Here is a 25741-nt window from a genome sequence, read left to right on the forward strand (position 1 = left end):
CCTGAGCCGGGAGCGAGGAGCAAAGGGTGCCCCCAATAGACCCCTGCCCTACATACGCGTCTCGGGGGTCCAGAGAGTGCATTGACTCTTAACGTTGTACTGTACCTCGGGGAATACGGATCTTGAAGGTGTGGTGCTGGCTAGGGTCCCCCCCCCCCCCCCGGTGCTGACTGTCCCTGTCAGCATAACCCGGAGGCGTGTCAGCAACACCGGACACGAGGCAAAATGGCTACGAATGATCATAACTAAGGATTCAAAAGTGAGGCAGATTTATTTAGCAATGAGGCTCTGGCATTGTTACTGTCAGCTCATGCGGTGCTGACACCGTCTGGGGATGGTATTATACTCCACGAGAATCTCCCACGCCACGTGGGAACGACTCTCTGTGTTCTGTCCTGCTTTGCCATCCTCACTTTCCCAACAAGCCTGACCTGCTGCGAGGAGCTTTGAAACCTACCATCCGTGTCTTCCGGGTTTCCGAGGTAGAGACTTTCAAATTAATTCTGAAGAGAGACTCCGCTTGCAGCCATGGCGATGCTGCATCCGAAGCGGTGGACACAGATATTTCCACCGGCACCAACTTTCGGGGAGAAGGACGTGGGGCTCAAAAAGGGGCATGTTTTGTCGTGACAGGTGGAAATCAGGGCGTCGGTTTCGAGTTGTGCAAGATGCTTCGGGGCACGGGAGCGACTGTGTATATTGCCTCACGATCCAAGGTGAGACGCGATATCCTAGTTTGTTTCTTGAGAAGCAATAAAGAGAGGACTCAGTTGCTGACTTTAAATCCTAGCAACGAGTTGACACAGCCATCGAGGCACTTAGATGCATGAAGCCCAAGCCTGAGCACCCAGCCGTCTTTAAGCCCCTCCTCCTCGACCTCAACGACCTGAACTCGGTCCGAACAGCAGCCTCCGAATTTTCCGTGCAGGAGAACCGCCTCGACATACTCTGGAACAACGCGGGCATCGGCGCTGACGCCGTGCCGGTCCAGTCAAAGACCGCCCAAGGCCTGGAGAAATTCGTGGGGATGCACTGCGTTGCCGCACTCCTGTTCACTCAACTGCTGCTACCCCAGCTCCAATATGCGGCAAAGAATTCTCATCCGGGCGCAGTCCGTGTTGTGTGGCTGTCGAGTATCATGGCGGAATCCCATGTCCCCGCGGACGGGATTGACTTCAGCATCTTGGCTGCCGGGTGTCCGAATGGCAGGCGCAACTACGCCAGGTCGAAAGCCGGGAACTGGATTCTTGCACATGAGTATGCTCGCAGGTATGGCCAACACGGGATCATCAGCGTGGCGGCGAACCCGGGAAACCTGAAAACAAACGCGTTCCAAGGGGCGCCGTCGAAGTTCATGGCGGTGGCGGACCGTCTGTTTCTTTACGATGCGAAATTTGGTGGGTACACCGAGCTGTATGCTGGCTTCTCGCCGGAAATCACCGTGGAGAATAATGGCGCGTACATTCTTCCGTTCGGCAGGGTACAGCCTGAAGAACAAATTGGCCGGCCGGACATATTGGCGAAGCTGAAATCAGAGGAGGACAATCTGGGTGAGAACTTCTGGAAGTGGTGTGAGGACCAGGCAACCTCAGTAATAGCAGCGGAGGCATGACAATCACTGGAGTGGCGAAGAGTGACTTGGTGATGCTGCATTTGCTGCGACGAAGCGGCTTTTCTGGTTGTTGAACATTTGGTACACTGTCCTAAATAGCAGCACGGCGATCAGAGCTCACTTGGCCACTGCCGCAGTTTGCCACTGGGGACGTTACAATGAGTATGTGAGATTGAGAGCCACATTCTTTGGCTTCCGCCTCAGCTCCGGAAAAGCATTCCGCGCACCGAGACCCTTGATTTCGCATTCTGGACAGATCGTGTTCCTTTGTTTCGACCAATCTCTCTGCACGGTGGACTTCTAGTCGTACATTGGGAACGTCATACGGCCATAGACATCCCACCATTCCGACTCGAGTGAAAGGATTCTCAAGAATCGGCTGCAAATGGACCGATAGCGTTGAACATCCTGGCGTAGAAGAATTCGAGGGCCATATGATAGAAGAGTGTCGATACTGTTGCCAGATCCACGCCTCTCAATGAGGAACTGCCTGGTCGTGCCAATGAAGCTTCCTTTCAACTGTATGCTGGTCATCTGGGCGTGAGTAATCCAAAGAGCTCATGAGTGGCGTGTGGGTGCCCTGCCATCCTGAGACGAGAGACTGCCTGCGCGGGAGAGGTAAGGCTCGTCCCTCTTCGGATCCCACAAAGGCTTCTCCAGCGTCCTTGAAACGGAACCTCCTGCCCTGATCACACGCCCGCGGCACGTGCGTGGACATCTTGCTCCCTTGAACGCCATGGTAATCTTGGCATAAACTGACAGCACTTCCTCAATTCTTTCAGTCCCCCCTGATCCTCGGCTTCTTCTGACTGGAGACTCTCAACCCTTGCTCCTCTTAGACTGGGCCAGCCAGGCCTTCACGTCCGGTGGGATCGTGTCTTGAAGACCGTTGTCCTCGAGGTATTCGTATAGCTCGAATGCCGCCTCCATGTATTTGGCCTCGGTCTCCAGAAACTTTTCATGGAGGCGCTTTGCAACGCCCTGCTTTATGTAGTTCATCTTCTTGAGGTGGTCCTTGTATGCATGCTTCAAGCAGTAGATGGTATGAAAATGCGAGAGCCGCTTTTTCAGCTCCCGCTCTGTGGTCTTCAGGCCCTTGAGCTTGGATTCTGAGGCCACCAGCTCACGAATAAGGCGGTCCTCGTGCTCCCCTAGTGTCTCGAGTTCTTGCTGGAGTCTGATAACCTCCTGGTCGATGTCGATCCTAGCCTGGCTTCTGGCTACGACGAGCTCTTCTGTGTGAGCTTTTGCGTCATCCTCCAGATCCTGCACTTTCTGGGTTGCTACTCTCAGGCGCTGCTCGAGTTCCAAGATCTTTCGCTGCTCTGGGCTGGGAGACTCGGGGGTGTCGATTTCCATGAACGGCTAGAACGGACGATGACGGATTTATCAGTCAAGAGACGGTTGTTCCATCAATAACATTGGGAAACGGCTTAACTCACCATGGAAGCGCTGAATTTCATGGACGTTTCTCTAGGGGAAGCACTGAAAGAAGGAATGGGACGGGATCTGGGGCCATCAAGCGATCCAGCAACCATAGGAAGGTGAGTCGTTGGCACGTCGGAAGCGTCAACGCGACGAAGCACCTGCGATCCTGGAAGTTGCACTGGATGGGACTGGCTTGTCAGAAAACTTGCCTTCCCAGAGCGATCTGGAGTTGATGCCTGCTCATCATGTTTGCGTTTTGCCCGACTGAGATTGAATCTCTGTGCGAGTTTGCCCATCTGTGCAACCGTCGTTAGAGATCTGGAGGGAGAAATGAGGACGACCTGGTGATGCCCTGACCTTAGGAGGATCCATTTTGTCGAGTTGTGCTGAGAAGACGACGAGGTTCTGGAACATCCAGTCAACATGTATCACGTAGGTACCTACGCTGTTGACAGAGTGGTTGGTCGAAGGAAGCAGTGGCAGGAAGCTCGCGTTGAGAGGGCCTAAGGTCTTATGCAACAGCAGATGGAAAGCAGGCACCAAAATGCGGGGCAAATCTACAAGCAAAACCATCAAACGGCTTAAGTGTTCACTTTCGAGCCCATAATGCATGGTTCAGTCAACATGAATCATCAAATGGCTGCTAAACAGGCGGAAGTTTCTGCCCCAAGCTCCAAGCAATGGCCACGAGTACCCATTTCCTGCCTCAGGCATGTGTTTCGCCTTCACTCCGTATTAATAGTAGCAAAACGCATTGGACTGTGACAATGATGTGACCATTTCCAAGCCTTACACTTCTTATGGGTACACAGAATATACAAGAACCTCGCTCGCATAATTCTCTTGAGATCATCGCAGTCCCTGGGTCTTGGGCCGACGTAGACTTTACTACGCTTAGAGGTAAGGGGAGAGGGGCAGGAGTCCAAGAAAACGAAAAGCAAACGGAACCAAGATACTGAATGCCAACAGAGGGAAAAGCAAAGGCAAACTCGGAAAGGAACTGGATCCTGAGGCCTACTTAAGTCAACCATCATCAGGATAGTCATCCACAATCTACCGTTTAAACACTCTTCACTTTCGGTTTGACCTGTACTTCTTATTTTTGGCAACTCATCTTGTTGTCGAGCGTCTATTACTTGGTGTTGATTGCCGCAATTTCAACACTTAACATGGCCACATGCAGAGGGGCGTATACACTGCATCCCATGCCTCAGTAGCGTCATGTGGGACACTTTGTTTAAGTCTAAATAATGGCTTAACCAAATCCCAAACTACTTACTCTTTGCGGCCCAACGGCCAAGACTCGGGCTCTGGACAAGTATTCTCCGCCACGTAAAAGCTGAGTCTTGTCAAGTCTGCGACAGATCCAGCCAGAATACATATTTGAATCAACGTTACTACCTAGATACTGAGGAATTTCTAGGAGGGAGTGACAACACCACTATTTATCCACCCCTGTCGAGATGCTACCTCAAGCGGCATAGCTGTGCTCATCCTTGCCGCAGATCACCCACTAAGAGACGACCTCGTATCCAGCTGCAAGCGTGCAACCTTTCCCTCTTATCGCTGGTGAACGCCATGCTTACTCAGATGTGGTCCGATATGGCCTGCTCAGCTTCGCACAAGTACGCCTACAAGCCTCCAACTTGAACTGTGGGCACACGGCGGAACATCGAATGCGGCGTGAGCGACCGTATCAAGTCGGCCTTCGACCCGGCTGTCCTAGGAAAGAAGAGACCTCTCAAGGAGCTTGTCCGGCACGATGAGACCGATTCTCCTCCGGCAGGTAGCGGTGGCAGCAGCGCTGCTATCTGCCGTGCTCGCCGACCCGACATGGCCGTCCCCGATCGATGACCTGGAAGAGATCATGTTCCAGCAAAAGATATTTAAGTCGAGGAACTTTGCAGACACCATCTCACCATGCTCCAATGAAGCTTCCGGGCCTGGCAGACAAGTCGCGGCTGAGTGGCTCAGGGTCGCATTTCATGACATGGCAACGGCAGACGTCAGGACGGGAAAGGGGGGCCTGGACGGTTCGCTTCAGTACCAGCTCGACGACGGGGAGAGCCAGGGACCGGGTTTCAACTCTACCTTCAAGTTCTTTTCGGACTACCTTTCGAAGAGGTCAAGCCTGGCGGATCTGATTGCCCTCGGGGTGTACGCTTCGGTTCGGTCGTGTGGCGGCCCGGTAGTGCCTGTCAGGGGTGGGAGGGTGGACGCACCTGGGCCTGGGGACATGGGAGTGCCACAGCCGGAGCACTCGATCGAACAGTTCCGCGAGCAGTTCTCCCGCATGGGATTCACAGACGAGGAGATGATCCAGGTCACGGCGTGCGGACACACGATTGGGGGTGTCCACGATACCGAGTTCCCTGAGCTGGTTGAGGAGGGCGAGGCACCGTCCGACTCGACTGTTGCCGTGTTCGATGAAAAGGTCATCACCGAGTACCTGGACGACAATACGACAAACCCTCTGGTGTTTGGTCCGGCAGTTGGCGAGGGCAAGGACTCGGATGCTCGAATCTTTAGTTCGGACTCCAACGTTACCGTCAAGGCCATGGCAGACCCGCAGACCTTCCAGGATGTCTGCCGCAAAGTCCTTCAGAAGATGATCGAGGTTGTCCCCAAGGGAGTTATGCTTTCTGAGCCCATCGAACCCTACATGATCAAGCCGGTAGACTTGCGGCTTTCACTGGAACAGGCAGCGAGGCATCTGCAACTCAGTGGCAACATACGCGTGAGGACTTCCAACCTGCCGGTCAAAGAAATTGCACAGATGGAAATCCTCTACAAGAATCGACATGGTGAACATGACTGTGGCCCTAGGTCTTGCCTGATAAGCGCTACCGCCCGTGGCAGTGGGTACGGGCTGGACGACAGCTTCGTTGTAAGTGCGCTGGAACATCATGGGCGAGGCTTGTGCTGACGTCTGACTGCAGTTCTTCCCAATCGACGCGACGATCCCAGTCGACAAGGGCATCTCGTCCTTCACCGTGACTCTGATCCTAGCCAACGGCACAAGACTGCCCTTCGACAACAACGGCCATGACTACCCCATGCAGGATGCCATCATTCTACTCAGACGACAGACCTGCCTCCTGCAATACACGGGAAAGATCAACGTCACAGCGGCCGTCCGCAACGACAGGAACACCCTCCCCACATACCTCACAATCTCCTATAAGGTGCCACGGCCAGGTCTGCCCGTCGCCGGCCTCCACGAGACAAGCATGGCCATGACCAAAGGCGAATGCGTCGGCCCGTATACGCTGTACAACGCCAACTGGACCATCCCGGGGGGTATCAGCTACTCGTCCAGGACCGACGTCAGCAATGGTGAAGGCGAGAGCCTGCTCGCGGATGACTTCACCTACGGGGCCGATCTGCATGGCCAGTGTGAAGATTATACCGCTCCTCCAGCGTCTGTGTGTACGACCGTCAGCGTCACGACCACTCCGTCAACGCCCATGGCAACTTCTACTCCCATCACAAGCACTCTTTCAGGCACCTCGGCCGCACCACCGAGCGTCGTGCCGACTTCGACAGCCGACCCCGATCCGGCGCCTGCAGCGGGCGGCCACGAGTTCAGCAAGTCCATCTTCCGGCCTGTATCTGGGAGCATATGGGAGAAATTCATGCAGTATTCCAACAATATCTGGTAGGCGAGCTTTCGTTGAAGAACTGTACAGCACAATCCAGTTCAGCACGGGCACGAGCGTGTAAGAGGCGCGTTCGGTTCAGGGAGGTGTCACACAGGACCTGGCCCCGGGGCTGAGGGCGGACCGCGCAGTTGAGTAGTAATCAATCAAATCGGATATCTCTAGTCGCAATCTTTTGCCCTTCATCCATTGAAAATCAAAAACATCCAGTGTCTCGCATACGCCGACTCGGCCTCGAATCTGTCTCCGTCAACGGACCGTCGACCATCGCGCTGCTAATCCAGAACTCCCAAAACCACCTGAGCCCCTCCAGGCGGGAAAGCTTCATCATCGCCCTCGTTTGGGCGTTCAGCAGCATGTCTCGTGGCAGTTGCAGTGGCCGCGGCAGCAGTTGAAGCCGATGGTCATGCCTCCTCCGCGCAGCTCGGGCTCCTGCTTCTGCGCGACCGGGCGGGGCTCGGCTTTCTGTGGGCGGTCCCGGCGTGTTAGTTGCCGTGCAAGCAGGATCGGATTCGCGGCCGTGTTGTTAGGCTGATGGTGTGAAGACTCACGGGGGCTTGTGTGATCGGGCCCGTCGTGCCGTCTGGGCCGCTCGACGAGGTGGGGCGCGCCTCCATTGGGGCCTGGGGCTTGGGGGCCTCGGGGTTAGCCATTTCGGGGATGACGTTGGCGTGTTGATATGTGAGACAGGCTGCTTTCAGTGGTGTGTGTGTGAGTGGTAATTGATCGACGTCGGTATCTAGGCACAGATGTTTTCTTGGGGGGGTTGAGCCTTGGAGAGAGTGTGAGACAGAAGTTGAGGTGAATGAGAGCGGTGGGCGGTAAAGCGTCAGTCGGGCACAGGTGCCAAGGAAATCGCTCTGAACGCTGGTAAGCGCCGATCGCAGGCAAACCACAGCACGTGGGACAGGGGGTTCGTGGCCGCCAAGGCTTGGCCTTCAACAGCAACAAAAAAGGCGCGTCGCCTGGACGACATCATGTCATTACCACATTGGGCCCATCCATTGGAAGCGGCCTTTGGGGGATGTTTAAATCAGTCTGAATTGTGATTCAGGTCCACACTCTACCTAGGTATCTGTCTAGATATATTTCGGCCGATATCTGCTGTTTGTCAGCCTGGGCATCTTTTAGATGGACAGCCCTCACCTTGCCCCGGACGCCGAGCATCGCGTCTCAGGACTAAACTCCCCCATGATGGCCTGACATGAATAGCAGAGCAGGCGAGTAGTTGGACTATGCGGTGGATCGTTCTCGAAGCCAACGGAGCAACAGGTTTTGTCACACGGGACACAGGCTTTTGCAAAGAATCACGCGGCAAGACCACAGGTTGTTTACTTAAGACGATGAGTGCAGTAATGTTCTTACTTCTTGAGTATCTCAATTTCTATGCTTCGCTACCGGCTTCGAGACATTCCACGGGGTATCTTGAACATCAAAAGAACCATCCAAACGCCAGGAATGCACAAAGATCACCTCCACCACCTCGCAAGACAACCTATCTTCGAAACCACTGACCTCGAAACGCTTGGATCCCCACACCGCATTAAGAGCGATTCCGAATCCAATCCAAGATGGCAACGATCTGACGGCGCTGCTCCTCGAGCATGCGGCGAGCGGCCGCGAGCTCATCGTCAACCTCGTCAAGCTCATCCTGGTCGGCCTTGGTCTCAAGCATGCCCTTGATGGCAGCATCGCGCTCTTTCAGCTTGCGATAGACAAGGTCCTCCATAACCTCGTCGACAACCTCCTCGAGAACGCCCTCGATGACGTCTTTGACGATTCGCTTGACCTTGCGCTCCAAGACCTTGCGCAGGTAAGCCCGGGTAGCCATCTCGGTGACGTCGGTGATCAACTCCTCATGCTCTTTGTCGGTCATGGCCGCATCCTGATCAAGCTTCTTGTCGATCTCGGAAATGAGGAATGTGTGCTGGTCTTCCAATTTCCTCCGAAGGAAGTCGCTGCGCTTCTGACCACCCGTCTCCAGCCTGGTGACGCGGGTCTCGAGGGTGGCGACGGTGTTGGTGACGTTGTCGAGCTTGTCGCCGGTACGGAAATTGGTCGGGCCCTGGCTCTGCACCCAAGTTAGCGGTGGCCCACTAAGTAAGTCACAGCCACCAGGTCGTGAAAGCCAAGATCCCTAGAAGAGACCTGGCCCCCCACACCTAGTCGAGTTCCCGAGTACTACACTGAACAATGTCCGGAATTCTTCGGGTTTACAATCAAACCGGCTCACGGACACGCAGAACGTAGCTCCCCCAACGCAGTTCCCAACGGTGCGACGCCAGCGGGGCCTAACCTGACCTGGGACCGTCGTTTGAGAGGTCTGCGCCGCATACCGAAGTAAACACCTAATCCGACGCCCGCACTACCCGAAAGAGGTCTGGTGTCCAAAATCTATTACCACAGGCTGGAGACATAGGCTCGTTACTGAAAGGGTACAGACGCCGGCCACGAGCCACCAGTTGACCAGAAGGTGACCCGCGAACCACCAGGGGAAGAGGGAGAAGTCCAAGCTTTTTTCCCCCAGCTCCAGAAGCCCATACCGGACCACCTTCACATGTCGCCCCTGGCAGCTAGATGTGAGAGGGAAGTTCACGAGCAAGCCCACCCAAGGCACGGTTCCCAGCTCGGCCACGAGGGCTTTGCGTGGTCCCCTTGGACGCCGAATCGCTGGAGCTCTTACAGCGCGGGCCCTTCTCCTCCCCCCGCAGCCACCCGCCATCAAATACACCCGTAGTGAAGATTACGGTGTGCGCGATGGCAGGAGGTTCCTGGCCGCGGGTCGGGAGAGTGGCCCTTGCTGGACTTGCTGGAAAAAAGTCGCTTGGGAGGTGATGGAGATGACCTGGTGGCCTGGATGCAGGAAGCGCGCGAGCGATTCAAGACTTACATGCTGCTCAACCATGGGCTTCTGCAAGGGCTGTTAGCCAAGCGCTCGTGTGATGTGGACTCACTGCGAAGTGACGTGACGTGGCGCGACGCGGGAGGAAGTTGTTTGTTCGAAGGTGTGCGACGCGCGGTGAGATGGACGTGGACATGATGTAGGCAGGCGATATTGGGGTCGGGCAAGGTGAGGCAGGCAAGACTGAAGATTGCAAACCTGAGCACTCAAGACGGAAGAAGAGATGAAGCGGAGAGCTGTCGAGATGATGTGGGCAAGATGAAATGGGCAAGGCGACGTAGGCAAGGCAAGTAGATCGAACCGGAGTGGCGCTGGGGAAGATCATGTTGTTGGAAAGCTGGAGGTGCGTGAGGTGCGTGTGAGATTAAAAAGAAGGAGGAAGGGTGCTGTTGGGTTGCCTGGAAAGACGTGGAGAGGAAGCAGTGAAGCATGAAGGAAACGGTAGAGGAGAGGCAGAGGAACAGTGGAAGGTTTGTTGTGCCCGGTGGAGGTAAGCAACAAGACGAGGTGTCTCGAGAATGAGCTCACCTTGGGAGGCTGCTTACGAGGAGACTGCTCGATGGCATGCTTCTTGGAGGGAGTGACCTCGTCGCCACAGTTTTGGCTGTTGGCATCCATGGTGGTTGATTGTTGCTTGTTGTGGTAGGGAAGGATGGTTGGAAGGTTGATGATGGATGATGGATGGGAAGGGTGGGAGTTTGGGATCTTACAAGGTTGGGAACTGGAAGATTGGGTTGAAAAGTCAAAGGGAGGGGCTGCATGCTGGTGACAACTTACATTCACCTGTAGATCGAGGTGAAGTTGGCTAGCCCCACAATGTGATGAGGTTGGCTAGTATTCCCAGGTAACAAGGTACCTGACCAGGTATCTCTTATCCAACCCATTGCGGTGGCAGGCCGGTGTTCCATATTCTGGTTGCAATTTTGGCGGTTCAGCAGCTTCGCCCTACCCTGGAGAGGAACACTGCTTCCGTGCCCGATAATATCGATTTGCTTTTGCTGATGCCTGTTTCTCATCGTACGCCTCCTCCATGCGAGAACGGATAGCCTCTTTTTACTTGGTCGTGCGTCCTTCTCCGACCTGAAATGCCATGCTTGAAATGCGTCTTCCTTTGTTTGGACAGTGCAACGTGATAACTCCGGCCTGCAATGCCAGCAGACCACAGGCGTGGCTTGAGAGCATGTCGAGGATTTACAGGCTATAAACAGACCGGATCATGTGTAGCAGCTCTCGCCGAGCTGCGGCCAGTCACTGAGATGAGATCTTGAGCATGTATTGTAGAAGCAGATGGCTACAATGAGCTAGCCAGGCCAAACCATCGTATCGTCCTCCTGGTGCTCTCTTCAAGCCGATATGGTCAAACGCAAAGCAAAAAGCGAGGCAAATCGGGATTCCAACAAATTCAAGTACACAATTTGGTATACAGTTCGTCTTCTAGCTTCAACCCTGGATCTTCAGAGACGTCACCTCAAAGATGCCCTCAAAACTTGCCCTTCATCAAAGTTGGATCCCTTGATCAAAAGCTGTCCTCAATCTGAGGATTTGGAATCATTTGGTGACATTGACAGTGGACACGGGCCGGCAAAGGGCCATTCAGTACACGATTGACTTCGCCACATGCCAGAGATTTGTCAGAGCTCCGTGTTCTTCCAGTTACAGCCGATCTCTTACCAAAATTATGCGAACGTGTCCGGGATTCTGAACACAACTATCTGCCTGGCCGATGCAATGAACACCAAGACGTGACTGGGTGGCCGTGACAGCATGTGACAAAGGAATTGGCCTAGAATGGTTCCCTGAAGTCGATGTCCGTGTAGTTTGTATGGCTGATCTTGAGTGTCACAATTTCAATCCCACAATGTGTTGTGTGTCGTCGGCTTCAGGAGTCATTCATGCGTACATCCAAGCTCATTTGACTCTATTCGCTCAGCGGGGCCAACAATAGAGCAACCCGTCAACTGCAAATGCATCCACCGTTTTTTGGGTTTCAGATACAACAATACCCCATTCGTAGGTGTTTTTGGGACAGAATGGATCAGTAATGGAGGGCAATGGGACCAGGTATTATGCCTTCCCACGGGTTTGGATGTGACGGAATTTGCATGAGCAGTCGGACGAACAAATGCTGAGCTCTGAATCACAGCATGCCATGACCTGCATGCAATTGTTTCCCAGGATCAATCCGAATTAGCGTGTATTTGCCGGGGATCTGGTTGTGAGCTGCACGCTGCGGTCATTTTTGCTTTTCAAGTGACAGGCAACTCTCCCCCTCCACACCTGCAGCCTTCCACCCTCACCCTCACCATCAACATCATACACCCACACAAGCAACAACACCATCTTGCAGAAATCAAGAGCATTTCCCGTTCATCAATCCTGTTCCCTCTCCAAATCCTCTCACCATGGCAGGCAAATCCGACAACGGCGAGAACGGTTCCGCTCCCGCAACCCCCAAGGCCGCTGCTGGTGGCGGCTTCAGTTCCCTCACCACCCGCGAGCAGGAGATCCTGGCCAAGGCAATGACCTGCCTCAAGTCCGCACCCGAGGTAAGCATTTTCCTGCGGGTTCAAACCCCACGGTCACAATCATTCCGCACCCATGCCTTGGCGTCTGTCCTCATGTCCCACCATCCCGCTTCCGACGATGATGCATGTTTGATACTGGCGCCGTCGCGCCGCATGCGACGGTCACCTACCAGCAGCATCATCACATACCTATCTATGCTATGTGCTTCCTTACCTAGGCAGCATTTCATGATGATCCGTTTCTTTGCGTGGCTCGCTGACACATGCTCCCCTCTCCGCACAGATTGACTTCCCCAAGCTCGCAAGTGAGCTCGACATGAAGAACCCTCGCTCCGCTGTCAACGCTTGGGTAAGTAGACACACAGCTTGAGCATAATTCACAGTATAAAAACCTAACCATGTTACCGCAGTCTCAGATCAAGAAGAAGATGGACTGGACGCTCAAGGGCCCCGCCAGCCCCGCTGTTGGTAAGACCCCCGCCGCCGGCAAGCGCAAGATCGCGGGTGTCAACGAGGAGGAGGGTGACGACGACGACGAGACTCCGGCCCCGGTCAAGCTGGCCAAGATCGCCCCGAAGTCACGCAAGAAGCTCCCCAACACCCCCAAGAAGGGCAAGGCCGTCGCCGCCGCCCCCAAGTCTCCTGTTGCCGTCAAGGACGACTCTGAGGAGGACAAGGTCAGCTCTGAGGACAAGGCCGGCGTCAAGGCCGGCGTCAAGGAGGAGCAAGTTGACGGCGAGGTCTAAGTCGGCGCCTTGGCCTCCTGCTCATACTGACGACATCTTCTTTCCTTGGTTCTTGAGCCTCCACGTCCTGGGTTATGGTACGATACGAGGTCTGCTGCCACCACGTGGTAGCAAGGACAGCAATCACATCACAGCTGGATATGTGGGCCAGGTGATGTAATGGGACTCGGCCCAAGTGCGACGCAGTGCTATGATATGGACGTTGGGATCCGATCACACGATGACTTTGGTTTTGGAGCGAGCGATGATTCTTTGCGAAAGGCAACACGTTGGGCAGCGCTTAATTCGGGCTAGGAACCTTCATCCTGGTCCTTTGATACCCCGGACATGGTGGATATCACAGCCTGCTTCTGATAGTTGAACCGTACTTTGAATGCTTTGAAGTCTTGAAAACAATACAACGGCTGCCATGTCGACGCTCGTCTTTTTGACAAAATATTTATCATTCTTGCATCCCACGTCATTCTGTGCGCTGCCCAGGCACGTACGTCTCTCTCCACCCCCTCCAAAACACATCGATTCAATTATTGTTTATTTGCTATTTCGGGTCTAGATTTTGACCTGGTCACTCCGATACGCAGCGGATTCAGTGTTGGGCTTATTTGTCCAGTTGCAACCACCCCACGACCTCGGTGCTTGCATCGAGCTATCCAAGAGCCCCTCCCGCTGCGCACTGGGAAAGTCCCAATCCAGCTGGAGCAGATCTGAATCGGCAGCAACCTGCTACCTGCAGGATAATGATTGCGATAGTCAGGTCTTGTGAGGCTTCGGCTTGTGCCGCTGGCAATCATATTATTGACTTCTGCAGATACGTTGTCCGGTGCATGCTTAATTGGCAGCCATTCAAGTAAAAAAGCAACACCAATGGCCACGGCATCCGATGTGTCATGAAGAGTCATGTCGGGAATCGATGTTCATCCCGTGTTGCACGTGTTGCACGAACTTTGAGCTAAATCTCGGTTTGTACCGCAGTGGCTGTGCTTTGCACCTGAGCCAGGCACCCAAGTTAGGTATCGAAGGCAGGTACGGTGTACTGAGCCATGTTCTAGGCTTTGGAATTTGAGTTATTCTTAGATGGCCCTAACCCCTCTAAATCGACATCCCCGGCGAGACACACGTGGTTGATGGTATGACGGTTGACTCGCCTGTCCCGACCTGGACATTTGTGATGCTAGGCAAAGAAGTTATGCTTATCAAGTCGCCAGGATGCTGCACCTTGGTAGGTGGGTCAAAGCTACCTCACTTGTTGACTTTGAGAAGCTTATTAGCGCTGACATGGCAGCTTTTCCACCGGGCCCCCAGTGAAAAGTGGGCTCTTTAGTCACCAGGGGTCAGTGGAGAGCCAACTTGACCGTTTGCCGCTGCTGCTGCCAGCCCATCCATGTGTGTCTTGACTCTCGAGTCTGCCGTGGCTTTTGTAGCTCCAGTCGCCAGTCTTACCGCAGCCGCCGGCGATCCGATCCGATCCCTCCTGGGGCCGTGGCGGGTCTCGAACTGGTGGGAGGCAGTCGAGAGCTTTGAGCTGGATGGAGCTTTTAGCTGGAGCTGCAGCTGCAGCCGCGAGACAGACTGCCGCGTGGGCTGTCAGCATTTCCTGGCCCCCATGCATGGATCCTGCTGCCCCCGTGTCGCGTACAACCACCACCATCACCAGCAATTGATCGAGGTCCTCACTGCCCCGCTGGAAAAACAACAGCCGCAGCTCGGCACAGGCACACTGCACGGCAGAGCAGGACACGGCAGGGCACAGCACATAAACGAGGCTGGCCGGCCCCAACTGCAAGGTTACAGTTCACCGTTGCCGTTACTGTATGCGGGTTCTTCTCATTTCAGCTGGCCCCATCTGGCGAATCCTTCCGATCTCCCCAGTTCCGCCTCAGCCAGGCTCTGGTTGGCGACAGGCAGGCGGCCCTGACACGCAGATAGGCAGACAACAGACGGGGGGAGGCACGCCTCTCACTAGGGTCCTCTCCCCTCCTCTCCTCCAAGCATTCGACCAGGTGCCACACACACCATCCCACGCCATGCGACCCAAGGTGCTCGCCGGCTGTGGTCCACCAGAGTTACACCGGCTGCAGGCTGTTGGCTTTATGTTGCAATCTCTTTCCCAGTCCTCTCCTCCCTTGCCTGTCCTGTCCTGTCCTGTCCTGTCTGTCCTTTCCTGTCTCGTCCAGCCCAGTCTCGTCCAGTCTCGGTCCAGTCCATGTCCTGTCAGCTCCAGTTGCAGGTCCCGTGATTCCGTCCAATGGTGGCCGTCGGTTCCAACCTCCCTCCCCTCCTGCTCGCCCGCTCCCCCATTTCAGCCGCCCTCGACTGAGTTGAGGACGAACTTGTCCAGAAGACGACAATGTCCGTCTTCGAATCACCATCTGCGCCCAAGCCACAGCGCCAGCCTTCTTTTGTCGGTCTCCCTCCCATCAGCCCGGGTCCCGAGTTTGGTTCCGCCCTGGGCATCTCTCCCGGCGACCTAGACGACCCCCATCGCGCTGTTTCTCCACCGGGCCACCTCCAAGGCCCGTCTCCACATCCTCACTACCTTGACGGCGGCGGCAATCGCATCGCCAACGCCATCTTCAACACCGACAACACAGCTACCGCCAACAACAACAACAACAACAACAACAACAACAACATTAACACTCGTGCTAACACCGCCTTCAGCGACAGCCGAAACGGGGCCCGACCTGGGCCTGTTCCGGGCGCGTCACCCCTTGCCTCTCCCACCATGAACTACCAGCTCCAGTCATCCTCGCCTCATCCCCACGGCACCCAGTTCATGCAGGGCCCTTATGTGATGATGCAGTCACCTCACGTCCAGCAACCTGCCGCCCACCACTTCCAACCCGCTGCTCACCAGTTCAGCGCCAACGGCAGTGGTAATGGCAATCCCAACATCATGCACCACCAGGCTGGGCCCTCACAGCCCGGCTACCCCGGACAGAAGGGCCCCGTCAGCTACCAGCAGTTCCAGTCCTCATCACCACCACCAGGCATGCCGTCGCCAAGCCTGATGTCCAACGGCCAGTTCAACGTGCCGCCCGGCTGGAAGATGGAGCAGTCCCAGCTGCAGCAGCCTCTCTCCTCTCCCAGGCATCGCCACTCACCAAGCATCTCGTCCCTCAAGCAGCAGAACCAGGCCTATGAGATCGACAAGGAGACCGGTGCCCCGTCCGCCAGATCTGTCTCGCCGCCTACTCACTCACCTGTTGATTCCCGTCGCCCTGGCCAGCCTGCCCTGGTCTCATCCGCCGGCCCATCCTCACAGAACGGTGAATTCCGACCTCCGAACGCCCCGTTCATGATGCAGACACAAGGTGCTGCTCTGGCCCGTAGCTCCACTAACATCACTCAAAACTCACAATTCCATGATGAGCCCGAGAGCAAGCGTAACTCCAATGTCTTCTCAAGCATACGCAATAGGCTTGCAGGCAGCGGAAATGATCAGCGCGACGCCATGACCGGCCGACCGCAGCCGAACGGTGGTCTCACGGGAGACGATGTGTCTGACGCAAGCATCCCGGTCGACGACCAGGGGAGGAGAGTCCCCTCTAACTTCTTCGGCCTCCGTGGTAACGGGCAGCCCAACGGTGACGGAACGCCCTTTTCAACACAGGGCCTCAGTGGTGCTTCATTCAGCCCACCCAAGGAGAAACGCCCTTTCTTCTCCCGCCCCAGCGGCCTGGGCATCAACTCTTCCCAACAAGAAGTCTCGCGGCCCGCAACTGCAGAGGGTGTGATGGGTCCACCAGTCGTCGGCTTTGGCCCTGGACAACCCAAGAAGAGGTTTTCGAAGCTGACCGGCATGCTCAACCGTGACAAGACAGAAAACCAGCCGTCGCAACCACTGGGCTATGGCGCAACGCAGGGCCAGAGGCCGTCTTTTCAGGGGCAACGGCCTCCGGGGGGTGCGATGGGCTATTCGGACCAGATGAGTCCCCATGGCGGACCTGGCGATGACGGCCAGATGTCAGGATATGGACGCCCGAGGAGCTCAACCGCAGGGTCGCGGCCTAGCATCTCGGATCATGGGCGGACCCCGTCAGGACAAGGTTACGGCCCACCTGCCCCCATGGGTCCGATCGCGGAGGAGGACAGGGGCAGGAAGCCTTCGGGCGGGAATCTGCTGTCCAACATCTTCGGGAAGCGGTCGGATTCCAAGAACAGGGAGCACGCTCAGCAGAGACCGCCGCGGTCGCCCCCTGGGCTTGATCAGCCCCAGGGCCTGAATCCCCAGGGACAGATGTTGGTGGTGCAGAGACCTGGACAGTCGGGCTTCTTCCTGCCGGGCCAGAGCCAACAGTTGAGTATGCAGGGTCAGCCAATATTACCACCGATCGGCCAGTATGCGGGATTGGCCCAGCAGGCCCAGCAGCAGCAACAACAACAGTATCAAGGCCGGGGGATGCCCAATGGCAAAGATCCTATGCAGAGGCAGAATCTATCACAGCCTGGTTTGAACCAGCAGCGGCAGCCATCGCCTGGCATTTCGCCTGTCACGCAGTCCTCCGCAAGTCCTCTTCTGACAACACAGGCTCCGGGAGGAGCTGCAGCTCAAAGACTCCAGCCCATGCAGCAGGGCTCTACATTGTCCACTCTGCAGAACGGGCAAGACCAGCAACAACCCCTTGGGCGTCGTACAGGTCGCGACAGCAGTGCCGATCCGCCAGGTCGGCAATTCTCCAAACGGGAATTCCGGGCAATTCCAAGGAGGTATTTCGCCCGGCGCACAGAGCGATTCAAGCCGCCAGCGATCTGCATCGGTAGTCAACCAGATCGACGTTGGCGGTGCTCGGAAACCGAGTGTCGACCTGCAGGGCACCCGGAACCGTGCGGCATCGCAGTCACTCGCACAGCAACACCCAGTCCATATCGCGTCACTTCATGCGCCGAGCAGGCATACAGGCAACTCAAGCTCGCCTCGGAACAGTCCACAGTTTCAGCCACAAGATGCGCCGTCGCATGGTGCCCAGAATCAGGAAAATGGGACCCCGGTATCGTCTGGTCAGCTTGGTGCATCTTTTCCACCGCAGGCCAGGAGGGTATCGCAGGGCGTCATGGCAGGCCAGCAGTTACAAGGCTCGGACCAGCAGCAGGCTGTTTCTGTTCAGTCGTCTCCATCGGCGTCGCCTGCGCCAAATCCTGGCCAGCAGGTCTCTCCTCCTGGCGTGCCTCCGAAGAATTCCCCTGCGCCGAGTCCAGGCCAGGGATTCGGCTCAACACCGACACAGTCTTGGCAAAATCCAGGTGTGCAGAGCCAATCGGCTCCGATGGCACAGCAATCGTCTGTCTACAGGCCCTCGGGGCCGCAGATAGCTGCCGTCGTGCAGAGCTTCTCCCAGCAACAGCCACAGTCGCCATGGAGCATTGGTAGACAGAATGGATTCGGCCAGCCCGGCCCTCCCGGACAGCAGTTCATGCCAGGCCAATCCCCACAGGGCATGATGATGACATCGCCGCCACAGGAGCAGAGGTCGGAAAAGGAGGGCACTTTCTCGAAATTCCTCAAAAGTAGCAAGACCTTTGTGCACCAGATTTCCGACTCGCAGTCGTTGAACGACAAGCCCAAGCCAGAGAAAGAAAACAAGGGAATGAAAAGCATGATGGGCGTTTTCAAGAGGCCTGCCAAGGAGTCCAAGCAACCTGAGTCCGGAAAGGCGCCACCGGGTGGGCCTCAATGGGCTATTCAGTCGGGCCAGGTTCCTCCCAGTATGCAACAGTATGGCTCGAGCCAGAGCCCACAAGGGAAGCCGACGGCGCAGAGACTGCCGCAGATGCAAATGCCTCCGAAGGCCCAGCAAGTGATGGGGATAGGAGAGGGCGAACAAAAGATCCCCGTGGAGCCACAAGAACAGGCGCCTCAGGCCCAGGCGTCACAATCTCAGGCCCAAGCTTACGGCACCGGCCAGCCCTCACCTGAGCTGCCGCGGGCGCAGCAGCCGAGGATCACTTCTCAACCGTATCCGGACAACCAGAATGAGAGGCCCTCGCCGCAAAAGACAAGCCCACCTCTGGGACAACAGCAGGCACGTCAGCCGCAAAGTGGACGGCCGTCCATTAGTGGGGACGCATCTCGAGCGCCCTATGAGATGCCACCACAGCAGCAGCAGCAGCAGCAGCAACAGCCACGGAGGCCGTCTCAGCCCCCAATAGGGCAGACACAGTCCCAGACGCCAGCAGCGACATCCGGCAATATGAGAGCGCACAATCCGAAGCAACAGACCGCTCAGCGTGCCCCCGAACCTCAGTACGCCCCCGTGCCTATTCCCCAAGGGTACGCTACTGTCCATGGGGAAGGAATGGCGGCTGCGAAGCCAAATGTGATGGGAGCACCACCTTACGGGCAACCGCTACCAATGCCACAATCAGGCATGCCCTATCAAGGCCCTCCGCAACAATGGGTATACCCTGGCATGGCGCCAGGCCAGATGCCTGCAGGTATGCCTCCTCAGATGGTGCAGCAAGGCTGGCCGCAATACCCTCCTTACCAGGGGACACCGCCTCCCATGGTCATGGCCCAGCATCCACCGCCTCAGCAGCAATACATGCCAGGACAGCATGCCACGCCCTCTCCGCCATTGCAAGGGCAACAGGCTCCACCACATATGCCGGCACAGCAGCACGGGCCGCAGCCCCAAGTGCACCCACAATTCATGGCGGCTGCCCCCGGCCACCATCGGAATGTCCCTGAGCAGACAGTTAGTCCCTCACATAATGCTGGCTTTGCGCCCGCTCAGCAAGCAGCCCCTGCGCTTGCGGATGCAGCACAGGCCGCACCTGACAATGGCCAACCACATGCCGCTCCTCAGCCCCAGCAGCAACTCTCGCCAGTTCCTGACGCGAGTCCCGTCATCCCAGTTCACATGGATAAGGGTGGCCGACCGCAACTCCATCAGCCAGAGGCTGTAAAGTCCGAGTTCGCCCAGACTACGTTCCAGACCGTGCCACGGAGTGCCTTCGCTGTTGTCAAGCCGCAACCAGGACAAGATCAGCTCCAGCCACACCAGGGCTCCAACCTCATACCCCAGCGCCAGACCAGCGGGGCTAGTGAGGTCTCATCTTTGACCTCTGTTCCTGCTACCAACCAAGCCGGCTCTAGTACTCAGAGCAGTGAGACCATCCATCAGGTGCAACAACAAGCGGCGAACGTTAGTCCCGAGAGAATTGTTATCAGTCCCGAGCCTGTGTACGAAAGACCGCCCGTGACTCTGACGGACAATCCGCCAAAGACAGAATCTCCTGCGACAACTGCGTCAGCCGAGCAAGAAGACATATATGGTGCCACGCCGAGGCAATCCCGCCACGTGTCACCAGTGCTGGCCAAGGAACACCAGCAGCAGCAGCAGCAGCAGAACGTTATGGTACACTCCATCGACAGGTCATCGGCACAGGAGCCCTCTGGAGAACCAGAGGCCAAGTTCGCTGGGCCTCTGCCGAACAGGAGTCCGGAGACCAAGCCTGCGGCCAAGAATGAGCCATCTCCAGCCCAGCAGAGCTTCGTCGTTGACGTGCCGCCGGTGATCATCGAGCCGGCGACTGCCATCACCCCATCAGCACCGAGCCCCGGCCCGCGTGTGTCCACCTCAAAGTCCATGTCGCCAGAAGGGGTCGAGCCCCCGTCCCCGACGGACTCGGAGCTAGGAAAGAAACGCGAGAGCGACAGCAGTGGCAACACGAAAGAAGGCGACGACGGCATCAACGGCGGCGCCGCCAACGGGGCAAGCAGCAGCAAGCCCGTGCAGACTTCGCAGGAGATCTTCGAAGAGCACAAGCGCAAGCAGCTCGTGCGCGACATGGAGGAGAAGATCGCGCTGAACCCGACCGAGCCCGACAGCATGCTGATGCTGGGCCCCGGCGGCAAGAAGAAGGGCGAGGACGCGCCTCTCATGAGCGCTACCAGCTACCCCGGGCAGGAGTGGAATCCTTATGGGGATGCATGGATCGATGATGACTTGTAAGGTACTCCCGAGCGGCTCTCGAAGGGTTCCCCGGGTCTATCATTGGATGGATCTTGTGGCTTCCGTTAGCAAAGGTGGGAGCAAGTGTCAACTGTTCATTTTTTTTCCCCCTCATGTTTACGCATCTATTTCGATGTTATATTTCTGTGGATTTACACATCTAAGTCTGGATGTTACTAGATTAATGTCTTGTTCTTGTTTTACAATCTCTGGATCAACTGGATGGGTGGATTTCAGGCCAGCCGCAGTAACTGTGCCTGTCTTCTAGGAGCATGTTCATACCCCCTACTGTCTGTGCTTCTGTATTTCTATTTAGTTTTATTTTGTTTGGTTCATATAGCCCTAGATTGCCTTGGCAAAAAAAGTTACTAGCTCATAGAGACACCAAATATTAATGATCTCATCAGTATTGGCGTGCAATTGTCTGCCTGTTGATTCCTGCAAACGAATTAGACCCCAGCGCATGGCTTGGAACCTGATGATGGATCTTTCCACCCACGTCCGCTTCTAGCCTCGGCGGCCAGTGAAAAATCTCTCGGCCCGGCTGGGCTTGTCGGACAAGAGGGGACGGCGCCCCCCGTGGGGAGAGGAGAACAGAGGGATGTCCCTGCAGGATCCCGCCGGCTAAATTGGGGGGGATAAATGCGCGCCCTCTCCAACCAGCCTAACTCTTGTACGTGGGTGTGCACTTGGCACCATTTGAACGGCCCCTTGGCCCACTCTGCGCTTGAACGGGCGGCTGTACGGGTGAATTGAGTCGCGATGGGTTGATATAAAGCTCTGTGTTGCTCATTTGCATGTGAGGAATCAGTTATGCCCGGCCCGTCTTTGTGTACGTTTTGACTGACTGGGCCTTTGGTGACCAGCTTCTCTCACCCACTCACTCACTCACTCACTCACTGTAGACCTACTGCACGTCTTAGCCTCATCTATCTCCCGGATCCAGAAACTGAGTACGGAACTGCTAGCTCTACTGTCAGTCCAACCAGCTGTAAGCCGAGCCTGGGTGGAATATCAAGGAAACAATAGCAAAAGCCTCTCCCCAAGATGGCGCCCCTGATCAACCATCTCTACACGGCCGACCCGTCGGCCCACGTCTTCAACAGCAGGGTCTACATCTACCCCTCGCACGACCGCGAGACGGACATCAAGTTCAACGACAATGGCGACCAGTACGACATGGCCGACTACCACGTCTTCAGCCTGGACTCGCTGGACCCGGCCTCGTCCGTGACGGACCACGGCACCGTCCTGACGCTGGCCGACGTGCCCTGGGCCTCGAAGCAGCTGTGGGCGCCCGACGCGGCCCGCAACCCGGCCACGGGCCAGTACCACCTGTTCTTCCCCGCGCGCGACAAGAACGGCATCTTCCGCATCGGCGTGGCCGTCGGCGACAAGCCCGAGGGGCCGTTCAAGGCCGACGAGGGGTACATCCCGGGCACGTACTCGATCGACCCGGCGGTGCTGGTCGACGACGACGCGTCCTCGTACCTCTACTTCGGCGGGCTGTGGGGAGGGCAGCTGCAGTGCTACCAGCGCGGGCACGGCGACGCCGACTTCGACGCGTCCTGGTCCGGGCCCAAGGAGCCGTCGGGCCCCGGGGCCAAGGCGCTGGGGGCGCGGGTCGCGAAGCTGGGCAGGGACATGCGCACGCTCGACGGCGGGGTGCACGAGGTCGAGATCCTGGACCCGGAGACGCGGGAGCGCATCGCGGCCGACGACCACGAGCGGCGGTTCTTCGAGGCGGCGTGGTGCCACAAGCGCAAGGGGAAGTACTACTTCTCGTACTCGACGGGGGACTCGCACTTCCTGTGCTGGGCGGTGGGCGACTCGCCGATGGGGCCGTTCGTGTACGGGGGCCGGATGCTGGAGCCCGTGCTGGGGTGGACCACGCACCACTCTGTTGTCGAGTTCCCCGAGGGGAGCGACCGGTGGTGGCTATTTCACCACGACTGTGAGCTCAGTGGCGGGGTTGACCACCTGCGGAGCGTCAAGGTGAAGGAGATATTCTATGATGGGGACCGCATCGTGCAGGAGAAGCCGGGTGCGTAGGGCGGAGGTCACGTATGGTGATGGCCGTCTGTGTTGAAAGAGAATAGAAATTTGTTGGTCCCTTGTTCAATTTGTCTTTGATGAAGTGACGTTCCGGCATTTGACTGAAGTGAAGTGCGATTCCATCTGTAGATGGATTTCATCCTGCCTTGTGAGAGTCGTTGACTTTGATATCCGGCACAAAGCAGCACTTGCGAAGTAGACGAGGACGACAATGGTATCACTCTGCACCAAATCATCAAGCACAGCTCGAAATACGGAAGTTGAACACAGCGTTACAGAGTGCATCCGCTTCCCCCCATTCAACGGGTGGTGAGGCTGTGACTTTTTTGCCACGACTGGAGGCTATTTCTGGTTTCGAGCAAGTATGCCAATCCATCAGCTCAGTAATCCTGCACCCCAGTCTGCCCAGTCAACACCCTCTCCCTTGGTCCCTTCCTCCTGCCCGGATCCCCATCCGGACCAACAACCCCAGCACTCCCAGAACTGCCTTCACTTCCGTCGCTAGCCCACTCCGGCTCCTCCCCATCAAACCACTCCTCCTCCCGGTCCCGGCACTCCAGCTCATCAAGCCACTCGTCCGCGTCCACGGGGCCATAATCGAAGTCATCGTCCCCGCCGCGCACGAACCGCTCCCGCAGGAAGTCCTCCCACGCGGCGCGGCCCTCCTCCTTGGTCGCGGGCCCGGACTCAGCCAGGTCCGCGTCTATGGTGAAGTTTGCTGCCGCCGCGGCTGTGTCGGCAGGTCCTTGCCTGTCACCCGTCGTGGGAGGTAATGCCCCGCGGGACGAGGATGACGAGGATGGCTGGGGCCCTCTCGGTCTCGACCTGTCGCCCGCCAGCGACGAGGCAACCCTGTCCAGGCGGTCCTCGCCGCGCATCAGGGACGACTCGAGGACCTTGCCCCAGCCCCTGGCGCGGACCTCTGCCTCGCGCTCGGAGGGCGTCTGGAACTTCCTCACCAGGGTGTCGTAAAGCTCAGGGTCTGTGGTGATAGGTCAGTCTCTTTTCACTGGGGGCCCAGATGTGTGTATGCTTGGGTGTTGGGATCCCTGAAGGAAGTCACATGTTGGCGGAAGAACTGGTCTGCCTGGCTGTCTGCCCAGACCGTGGAGCTTCACGAGGGACAACAAAGGACTTGTGTGTGAGGCGCTCCTCACACAGCCTTTCCAAGGATCCGGCTCCAGGCTCAGAAACCCAATGCATGCCCAGAGCCAGTCCGTGGTGTGGAAGATCCACCAAAAGAGAAATGGGGCCCAGAGGGCAGGGGGAACTAGGCTGCTGTGATCATCTGGGTCTTACCAGCAAGTTGGTTATCTGTCGAGGACAGGTAGTCCGGGTTGTTCTCCAAGTACTGTCGCCGCCTGTTCTGCACTCGTATTTTGGCAGCCTGGGAGGGCGACCTGGGTGGCCGTGGCCGCGGCCTTGAGAAGAGGTCTGGGTTTCCTGTTGGTGGTGGCGGAGGCGAGTTCGCTTCCGCCTGCGGTGTCATATTGAGACGAAGACCGGGGCGCTGGGCCCTGTTACCCCCTTCTCTTGGGTTAAATGTGATCGTGATCAGAGATGTTGATAATGTGCGGGTGCGTGGGTGGCTCTTGTCGTTGAGGAAGTTGGCGGTTGTGATCGCGCCGCGCCTTGCTCTGCCTTGCCTTGCCTTGCCTTGCCTTGCCTTGCCTTGCCTTGCCTTGCCTTGCCTTAGAGTGGCAAATTTTCCCTTCCTGCCGAATGTGAATGCGAATGATGATTTCGGTGCTCTTTCGTTGGACAGCTGCGTAGTACCCCTTGCTCGGATGAGCTTGTTGACCTGCTGAGGCTTGTTGGGTGATGTGAGCGTGTGGGACCAGAGAGCCCGTGAACCGCGACCTTGGCCTTGAGAACGGGTTGAGGTCATCCAGAGAGCGACCTGTGCGTATCTTACAGTGCGTATGATTCAAGCTAGCGTCTTGTCTGTGACCACTGGGAGCCCTCTCCCTCGCTGTGGCTTCCCATCTCACAGCGGGACGGCCCGTGGACACCGGAATTCTAGTTTGGCATCCGGTGCGGTACTTTACTTTACGTATTACCCCGGCCCACGACATGCCATGCTGTCTGTGTACTGAACAACCAACCAGTCAGTCCATAGGATGCCTCTTCGATGATGATTGGATGGGAGTGGGTCTCGGAGTCCCACAGGCAATCACAACCTTGGCCTCTGCATTTTGTTGACTTAGACAGTGCAAGTGGACATGGGCAGCCTAACAGTATTGCGAGGTAGCTTCGCTCATCTTGAAGTACACAACCCCTCGTCCTGTACCATGATGGCTCACCCACAGCCCATGACCTTGGAAAAGCAAAATCCATGCACGGGAATGGATACTGTCTTTGGCCAACCTACGGGAAAAATCTGCATTGGCCCGTGGTCCTAATGATCCCCCACAACCCACGTGCCGTTTTGACCGCAGCCGACCTCATGTCGTCGACTGTCGACCAAGTGCACACACATCTACCTGATTCCATCCACCCTTTCTCTCAACCGAATGAGAGACACCGCTGCCAGATCCTCGCAGGGGTTCTTCAGGCCCTCAAAGGCTCCACACCTCAACGTTCTTCGGTCTGGTATCTCGTGACATCAGCCAGTCTCTCATTTTACACTTGAGCATTCCAGCCTGGACGGTAGGCCTCAATTGTGGGCATCATCCCGTCTTTTGACCCCGGGGCTGCTCACACTGCCACTCTTGCATGGGGTTTTCGCGGCCTCTCCATGATCGTTTGCTTGCCACAATCGCTGTCGAGCATTGGTATTTTTCTCGCTCTTGGGGGTCTGGAACTCAGCCTTCCGGGAATCTTCAATCGCCATCAAGGCTGTTGAGACCCCGGGAGACC

General features: G+C 56.7%; 9 protein-coding genes across 9 annotated transcripts; 5 read left to right on the plus strand and 4 right to left on the minus strand.

Moving 5' to 3' along the window:
* Positions 1–826: 826 nt before the first annotated feature.
* On the plus strand, positions 827–1612 carry INS49_001216 (uncharacterized protein; the record flags this gene model as incomplete). The annotated part of the gene is made up of 1 exon (XM_043162048.1): positions 827–1612. One exon carries the CDS (start codon positions 827–829, stop codon positions 1610–1612), a length of 786 nt encoding a protein of 261 aa, XP_043030554.1.
* Positions 1613–2431: 819 nt separating this feature from the next.
* INS49_001217 (uncharacterized protein) lies at positions 2432–3412 on the minus strand (the record flags this gene model as incomplete). The annotated part of the gene is made up of 2 exons (XM_043162049.1): positions 2432–2977; positions 3398–3412. The coding sequence occupies 2 exons, from the start codon at positions 3410–3412 to the stop codon at positions 2432–2434; spliced, it is 561 nt and encodes a 186-aa protein (XP_043030555.1).
* A 1390-nt stretch (positions 3413–4802) lies between these two features.
* INS49_001218 (uncharacterized protein) lies at positions 4803–6702 on the plus strand (the record flags this gene model as incomplete). Its single annotated transcript, XM_043162050.1, has 2 exons — positions 4803–5927; positions 5980–6702. 2 exons carry the CDS (start codon positions 4803–4805, stop codon positions 6700–6702), a joined length of 1848 nt encoding a protein of 615 aa, XP_043030556.1.
* A 345-nt stretch (positions 6703–7047) lies between these two features.
* INS49_001219 (uncharacterized protein) lies at positions 7048–7352 on the minus strand (the record flags this gene model as incomplete). Its single annotated transcript, XM_043162051.1, has 2 exons — positions 7048–7164; positions 7251–7352. 2 exons carry the CDS (start codon positions 7350–7352, stop codon positions 7048–7050), a joined length of 219 nt encoding a protein of 72 aa, XP_043030557.1.
* Positions 7353–8242: 890 nt separating this feature from the next.
* Positions 8243–10219, minus strand: INS49_001220 (uncharacterized protein; the record flags this gene model as incomplete). Its single annotated transcript, XM_043162052.1, has 3 exons — positions 8243–8770; positions 9590–9610; positions 10130–10219. 3 exons carry the CDS (start codon positions 10217–10219, stop codon positions 8243–8245), a joined length of 639 nt encoding a protein of 212 aa, XP_043030558.1.
* Positions 10220–12003: 1784 nt separating this feature from the next.
* INS49_001221 (uncharacterized protein) lies at positions 12004–12872 on the plus strand (the record flags this gene model as incomplete). Its single annotated transcript, XM_043162053.1, has 3 exons — positions 12004–12147; positions 12410–12475; positions 12537–12872. 3 exons carry the CDS (start codon positions 12004–12006, stop codon positions 12870–12872), a joined length of 546 nt encoding a protein of 181 aa, XP_043030559.1.
* Positions 12873–15219: 2347 nt separating this feature from the next.
* On the plus strand, positions 15220–20827 carry INS49_001222 (uncharacterized protein; the record flags this gene model as incomplete). The annotated part of the gene is made up of 2 exons (XM_043162054.1): positions 15220–17114; positions 17473–20827. The coding sequence occupies 2 exons, from the start codon at positions 15220–15222 to the stop codon at positions 20825–20827; spliced, it is 5250 nt and encodes a 1749-aa protein (XP_043030560.1).
* A 1047-nt stretch (positions 20828–21874) lies between these two features.
* INS49_001223 (uncharacterized protein) lies at positions 21875–22879 on the plus strand (the record flags this gene model as incomplete). The annotated part of the gene is made up of 1 exon (XM_043162055.1): positions 21875–22879. One exon carries the CDS (start codon positions 21875–21877, stop codon positions 22877–22879), a length of 1005 nt encoding a protein of 334 aa, XP_043030561.1.
* Positions 22880–23262: 383 nt separating this feature from the next.
* On the minus strand, positions 23263–24371 carry INS49_001224 (uncharacterized protein; the record flags this gene model as incomplete). Its single annotated transcript, XM_043162056.1, has 2 exons — positions 23263–23864; positions 24182–24371. The coding sequence occupies 2 exons, from the start codon at positions 24369–24371 to the stop codon at positions 23263–23265; spliced, it is 792 nt and encodes a 263-aa protein (XP_043030562.1).
* Positions 24372–25741: the final 1370 nt, after the last annotated feature.

Source organism: Diaporthe citri (genome assembly GCF_014595645.1).
Source record: "Diaporthe citri strain NFHF-8-4 chromosome Unknown scaffold_1, whole genome shotgun sequence".
Classification (NCBI taxonomy): Eukaryota; Fungi; Ascomycota; class Sordariomycetes; order Diaporthales; family Diaporthaceae; genus Diaporthe; species Diaporthe citri.